Genomic DNA, 7,500 nt, shown 5'->3' on the forward strand with positions numbered 1-7,500 from the left:
GGAAAGCCCCGTCGCCGCATAACAAAGGAAATTGCTATCCACCTTACACGGATCATTTGTAGTTTGTAATTTGTAGTGTTCTGCATTTGAACTGGCGGATGGCACGCCTTATATGGTTCAATGTAACTTGTAAAGTAGGTCTAAACATGCAGTTAATTTGTTACAGCATACTATGAAGTATTTTCCATGTGGTTCTGTAGATAAACGTGTTTGAAGAACTTAGATTCAAGTACACTACTATAGGAACTTGCCTTCAAAGAATGCTTAACAAATTTTTCACCACAGTTTATTATGGTTGGTGCATCCTCATTGTAAGTTGTTTGATAATAGTCTTGGGCCCATTTCAGATACCAAACCCAATAACTTAAATCAATTACATGAAAATACATTGTAGCATATGAATCAATGTGAAATGGCTGAGTCATTCTCCTAGCTGCTATTTCAACTTTCAAGCAGGTTCAATTTAGCTACTGAATTTTTCTTAGATGGAACGTAAATTTCTGTGAGCAGGAATCTTGAGAGTATACAGTGCATATACTTGTGACGTATTATATGGTAAATTATTACGTTGTCCTAAGGTCAGCCTAAGTTTTTTTTTAATTCCCAATCAAAATGATGTTTGGTATCTGAACTCAGCCTTAACTTCTCCCTTGGCTTTAACATTGCCAAGGTTACTGCTGTAAGGGATATTTTGTGATGCTTTTGGTATTCAAAATGTGCATTCATCCAAATGAATTGTTGTATTGGCAAAAACAAAAGCTATGGTATTTGAGGCAAAATGAAACTGCTTCTGCAGGTTACATTTCCAAAGTACATGTACCATAGAAAGGCAAAATAATTTCAACAATTTAAAGAGATGACTGTAATAATTGACAGAGGCCTTTGATACACCTTATATTATCATTGCTCCAAACTAAACAATGTAACAAATTAAAATTAATTTAGGATTTAAATACATGTATATCTATCATAATTAGGAACTTACTGTCAAGCAAGTTAATTATTTATGAAGATGAGTAATAATTTGCTGCTAGTTGTATTGCATTAGCTTGTTACTAATTTCAGCATCAGGGTACAATTTTTTTTCGGCCACGAATTTGAAGAAAAACGTTGAGTAATTCTATCATTTTATTTACCTTACCTACATTCTTTTGCACATAACATTTGTATTTTGGGTGCATTATGAAAATGGATTATTTTCGTCATTAGTTTCTAAGGAATAACTTAAATAAATTTGAGAATAAATTTGAGAATATGACATTTTATTGCATATGTTTAGATAATTAAACCTTCTGGAAAAACTGTGGCAAATGTGATCTTTGCTTTTCAGCAAATCTAAGCAAACGTGCACAAACGTAGCATTTGCCATGCATTTGCTCCACATTTGCTATATGTGAAAATCCGTTTTTTCGTCCAGTGTAAAACCCGCAATGCCCAATGAAATGCGAAAAAGTTACCGCTACCTCTTCCGCCGGAATAAACAATGATAAAGAGTTTTTTTCGAACGGAAAAAAGTCTTGCCAGAATGTTGCCTTACCCAAGTTCTTTCCAATCGGATTTATCGCTGTTTCCCGTACAGCAAACCAGCTGAAGTGGTTCCTCCAAGCACTGCAACAAGCTCTCAATCGGATTACAGAGTGCTCTTGGAGTAGCGTGATTAGAAAGAGAAAGAGAGTCCTGCTACTGTTCGCAGCAACACAGCAATGCAGCAACGCTTTTCGTTCATAGGAAGATAGCTTGTTTTAAAACGGGATTACCTCACGGAATTTACATCTACAGGATGTTATGCAATAAGGTCAATATGTGTAATACACAAATTTTAATTAGTTCATTGTTTTGCTTTGAGTGTTTCGATGTAATGCGAAACTGACACAGCCGGTTTAGCACTACACTTTTAAACTTTTACAGTTATGTCAGTTGTGTGTTGTGTGTGGTTGTATATTTAAAAGTAAGAGTCGATCCGTACTGAGGACTAGTAGTAATCAAAGATTGTGAGAGTGCGTTCGACGCCCGTCAAGTAAATATGTATAACTAAAATAAATGATTTCCCTATCTGACTTTCAACCCCGGTCTATTGCTAAACTGATCGGCAACGAAGGTTTTACAGACATATCTCATAATGTCAAAGTCCGATTCCAGCTAAGTGGTCCCCTGTACAAACTGCGATTTGTTGATACGTTGCGTGACAGCGCCAGTTTCCGTAGGCTCACAATTTTTACCCTTCAAATTTCGTGCTAAATATTCTCACATTAACTGCAAATGTTTGAGCGTAAAAGCTAATTTGTAAAAGTATATTTAACATACATTATTCTCGGCTGGAAGCGGCACAAACATAATAAGCAAACATTTGCATTCGTCTGCTCGTTTATCGGCAGCGTAAACAAACTACTTGCAACTGATTCAAGTATTATCCCCGATGAATGAAGTAGACAATATTAATAAATGCTGAACTCAAAACGTTTAAATAACATCATACTCGAAAGGAATATTGAATATAGTACTTACCCAGCTTCAACGTTCCACCGCAAAAAGGTAAATCCAAATGCAACGCTTGCGCTCCGAACACAAAGAAAGAAGACGCGCTCACATGGCCTGCTCACATGCTCACAAATTTGTCATCTGTCTTACTACGAAAATCACCTAACTGTGGAATGGGCTCAAATTTTTATATCGTCGCCACACCCACTTTTTGTTGCTGCCCCGCCCATTTTCGTCGAATGATTCAAACTGAGCCTTACCGGGGTGGCAGACCGTAGTTTTGTCAACCGCAAAATTTCTTTATTTCCCTGGGTCCCGACATGGCTGCATTATCCCAGTCACACCTCCTTCGTGTTGACAAACTTCAAAATCACATTCGCGGAGCGAAAGCGTTGAAAGATGCAAGTATGAAAGCCGTAGTAAACAAACTTTTGCGCATTCATGCCGCTTCTATTAGTTAAATAGAACGTGTACGTAGTAGGCTGTTCGCAATCGTAACTGTCTTTATCAAGCCGTCAAGGAATTAATATTTTAAATTATGCAAATAAAATTGGTTCCCATAGTTTGTCAACCGCAAATTTTTTTATTCCCCTGGGGCCTGCATTGACTTGGGCTTTCAAGGAATTGACATAAAAATAAATTTTGTTCTCGTAGGATACTGTGCTTCGAATATTTTGTGGCTGGACTTACTGAAGCCAGTGAAATTTAATTATTAGCATCTGAGTGAAACAGTCGTGTCAGGAAACCACAGGGGAATAAAAATTTTATTTGCATAATTAATCTTAATTCCTTGACGGCTTGATAAAGACAGTTACGATTGCGAACAGCCCACTACGTACAAGTGCTATTAACTAATAAAAGCGGCATGAATGCGCAAAAGTTTGTTTGCTACGACTTTCATTCTCGCATCTTTCAACGCTTTCGCTCCGCTAATGTGTTTTTGAAGTTTGTCAACACGAAGGACGTGTGACTGTGATTGGACCTGACTGAGACAATGCAGGACCCAGGGGAATAAAGAAATTTTGCGGTTGACAAAACTACGGTCTGCCACCCGGGTAAGGCTCAGTTTGTTACTTTAAGTACCAACTGAATTCTTCGATGAAAATGGGCGGGGCAGCAACAAAAAGTGGGTGTGGCGACGATATAAAAATTTGAGCCCATTCCGCAGTTCGGTGATTTTCGTAGTAGGAACGGTACCAGTTTACTGACATGCCCCTGCAAAACTCAAGCGGTGTGGCCATTTTGCTGTCCTTACAGGAATGTCAGGAATGTGGATTTTTGCCACATATAACCGTGCACAGGACAACCACCTCTCGAAAGCCACAGGCTCTTTTTTTTTGTTTGTTTGTTTTTTTAATGAATTTGTCCTACTCGACAAAAGTTATTTGCCCTGGCAAATAAGTTATCCGCACTGTTTGTTTACAGCCAGTCAACACTTAAAAAAAAAACCAAAAAAAAACCAAACCAAAAACGGGAAGTTGTCAATGACGCTTGTCATAAAAAACAAACGAAAGGAACCAAACAAGGCTCCGAGTCAAAATATTCTGTGCTATCAAGACCATTTGGAAAAATTATTAATTGCTTTGATAGTGACGAGACCGGACAAGCAGGTTTCTTGTCATTCTAACATCTTTAGCAGTTACCCAATAAGATTACAGCTCACTCTTGGAGTGGTCTGATTAGAAATCAAACGATCAGAGAGAAAAATATCCAAACAGTGTATTCGTTACCTGTGCAAAATTAGGAAAACAATTCGTTTTAAAACGGAATTACGCCTTACAGCTTCAAAATGTAATAGTACTAGGAGTAATCATGGATTAGCACAGTGCGTTCGGTGAGAAGGAAAATAATATTTTTTTGTTGTACCCATTGCCCATATATATTCAGGGAAAGTGGACTTGTGGGTTGCTTTCAGGCAGTACGCACAGAGAACTTGAATCTCCTCTGAAAAGCAGCTGAGTCAGTGACACAACTCGGCATCGTTTGTGGGCACGAATTGTTGCGCGGGGGCGAATTGCATGGTCTGTTTTCTTCAAAACACACAACTACACAGCTTTCTGGTGTTTTGATAAGTAGCTTTAGTCATATTTGCAAGTGATTTTTCGAATAAATCAACATAACTTCACTTACCATTTGGGAAAACAGCGAAAAAAAAAAACAAAACAATGAGCAGCGCACAGCAACAGATCTTGTCAATCCGACTGGTTTCGCCTGATTACGCAGACTTCATCGGGGAATTTGAACAAGATGGTTAAAGGAGAACGGAAGGTGAAAACGGAGGTTTTGAAATCTACTTGAAAGAATCGCACAAAGTGGGTTTTGAAAATAAATTTATGAGGGGGAAAGGAACCCCCTTTTGGACCGGGTCCATGGAACTGACCCCAATTTTTTTATTTAATTGTTTTTGTTTGCGTTTTTGCTGAAAAGTGTCCCAAAGCATGTTAATGAGCTTTTTAACCTTAGTAAAGACGATTTCGGCTAATTTGCTTCACTTTTCTTCCACACTAGTAAAAAATTGCTTGAACTTTAAATAAAATGTTATGCGCTCCAAGGAAGAATGGAAGTAGGCAAGAGACTATCAAGTGAGAGAACACATCCCCGTGCCCTATGATAATCTTTTTCAATTTATTTTCAAGCTTTGCGCCACGCTGTGAAAGTTATTTTTAGTTTCGTCCCCATGGCCGCGCGGTCCATGGTCAGAGGATCAGATGTCATTGTGAAGAAACTTGCGAAAACTTTTCTCGCCGTCGCCTAAATCGAAATTTGAAGATGTGATCGGCTTTAATTTCTCAGTGTGCGGTCATTACGTCATTACGACATTACAATTGACCAATCAGGTGTCTTTCCTAAAATAGCCTCGCAGCTTGACTACGAGCTAAAATTAGATTGAAAAAGATTATCATGGAAAGAGGCCCATGTATGGGGGATGTATCGTATAAACTCTTGTTCTTCTTGATGCCCTCAAGATCTACTCGCGGTTTTTCGCGAGTGATTTTAGCTGTTGTTTACTACCCCGGCCGGACAAGCCCGGCGGAGTCCGATGGTCAGAAGCTAATCAATCATCTATTTGACAGTTTGACAGTAGCAGAAACCATGTTTCCTAACTGCGGGCTAATTATTACTGGCGATTTTAACCGCTTGACTACTGGTCGCTTGCAATGTCATTTCCAACTAAAACAACTTGTGAAGATCCCAACAAGAGGCGATGCAACGCTTGACCTGGTTTTAACCAACTTGTGCGACCACTTCTTGACTCCCGAATGTTTTCCACCCTTTGGCCTTTTAGACCATTGTACAGTTATTGTCCAGCCAAGGAAGAGAGTACCCAACCAACACACTAGGAAGTCCATTACCATCAGGGACATTAGAGACAGCAATAAGATGTGCTTTGGTCGGTACTTCAGTAGCATCAATTAATTGGTCTGTTGTCACCAGTCAGCCTATCTGTGAGGAAAAACTCCAGGTCTTTAACGAAGTGATTGAAATCGGTATGAGTAATATCATGCCAGAAAGAACGATCCAAGTCTACCCAAAGGACGCCTCTTGGATGTCGGTCAAGCTGAAGGAGCAAATACACCTGCGCCAGCAAGCTTTTCACGCCAATAAGTCAGGCCTGATGTACAAGTACTACTGTAATACAGTAAATAAAGAAAGAAAACGGTGTAAAGCAAAGTATTACACTTCTAAGGTGAAAGATCTTAAAGGTGTCAATCCGCGCCGGTGGTGGAGCGAAGTGAATAAGCTCAGTGGATCAAAAAGGCAAAATTCGTCACTATTTTCTTTCCTCAATGTTCCTGAGTACCAGAACTTGTCTCCAATAGAAGTCGCTAATTCCATCAACCATGCAGTACTGGAGCCACTTCAACCTTACATGCCCATCGAGAGCGAGCGTGTGGCCCTACAATTGCCCCTAGAAGAGAATCCGGAGTTCCTAGAGGTGTCCATGCAAAGAGTGTACAACAACCTGCTTCACCTGAATAAGCATAAAGCTCCTGGCCCGGATGGCCTTTCCAACTGGGTGTTAAAGGAGTACGCCGAAATCCTAGTTACTCCCGTTCAAAATATCCTGAACGCCTCATCCAGTGAGCAAAAACTACCCTCAATGTGGAAAATTGCAGATGTCACTCCCCTGCCAAAGGTGAAGCAAGTCACCGACCCAAAAAAGGAACTGCGTCTAATCTCTCTCACGTCTACCCTCTCGAAAATATTTGAGGCTTTTATTGTTACTGATTAGATAAAACCTGCCCTAGAGAGCCTAGTTGACTCCAACCAGTTTGGTACCATATCTGGTTCTTCAACCGTGTTGGCACTCATTAGTATGATTCATAAGTGGCTCGAAGCAACGGGTGGAAACGGTGCTTCTGTGCGTGTCCTCCTCTTTGATTATCGAAAGGCCTTTGACCTCATAGACCACAAGAAATTGAAGCAGGTCAATATTCCTAATAGCGTAGTCAACTGGCTTATTGATTTCCTTTCAGGCAGATCTCAAAGAGTCAAACTTGGAAAGGAGTTAACTGAATAGAGTGTAATGTGAAGTGCTAGATTACACTCTATTCAGTTAACTCTGTTTAAAATATGTGCTACACGGCCAACGTTTGTATAAACGTAACCTAAACTTGGAAAGGACTGCCTTTCAGAGTGGGGCACAGTGCCGTCTGGAGTACCACAGGGGACAAAGTTGGGTCCCTGGCTTTTTCTTTTGATGATTAACGACTTGACTGTCCCAAGTATCTTCAACATGTGGAAATATGTTGATGATACTACGGTATCAGAGAGCTTACCTAAAGGACAACAGAGCAGGTCACAAGAAGCAGTAGATGCAATCTACGATTGGTCCAAGGAAAATTTGTTCCAGCTTAATGGCGAGAAGACTAAAGAGTTAGTTATATCCTTCAGTCGTGATTCCCCGTTACTCCTTAAGGTTTGCATAAGCGGAACTCCTATCAAATCCATACAGAGTACTGAGCTGCTCGGCTTGACAATCAATGGTACGCTAACGTGGAACGACCATATAGAAGACCT

General features: G+C 40.0%; 2 protein-coding genes across 10 annotated transcripts in view; one reads left to right on the forward strand and one right to left on the reverse strand.

The window, feature by feature from the left end:
* Positions 1–2,653, reverse strand: part of LOC138000700 (very long chain fatty acid elongase 4-like) — a 59,080-nt gene extending 56,427 nt beyond the window's left edge. For 3 of the 9 annotated variants that reach the window (XM_068847305.1, XM_068847302.1, XM_068847307.1), the window contains exon 1: positions 2,506–2,653. The gene's annotated coding sequence lies outside the window, so the exon portion shown is untranslated. Of the gene's footprint in view, positions 1–1,537; positions 1,670–2,505 lie in introns of those variants that run through there. The other 6 variants (XM_068847303.1, XM_068847306.1, XM_068847310.1 and 3 more) reach the window with 4 other exon arrangements.
* Positions 2,654–7,216: 4,563 nt separating this feature from the next.
* Positions 7,217–7,500, forward strand: part of LOC138001255 (uncharacterized) — a 741-nt gene continuing 457 nt past the window's right edge. Inside the window, exon 1 of the mRNA XM_068847901.1 lies at positions 7,217–7,500. This exon is cut by the window's right edge and continues 457 nt beyond it. Coding sequence (XP_068704002.1) covers positions 7,217–7,500 — 284 coding nt within the window.

Source organism: Montipora foliosa, chromosome 4 (genome assembly GCF_036669935.1).
Source record: "Montipora foliosa isolate CH-2021 chromosome 4, ASM3666993v2, whole genome shotgun sequence".
NCBI lineage: Eukaryota > Metazoa > Cnidaria > Anthozoa > Scleractinia > Acroporidae > Montipora > Montipora foliosa.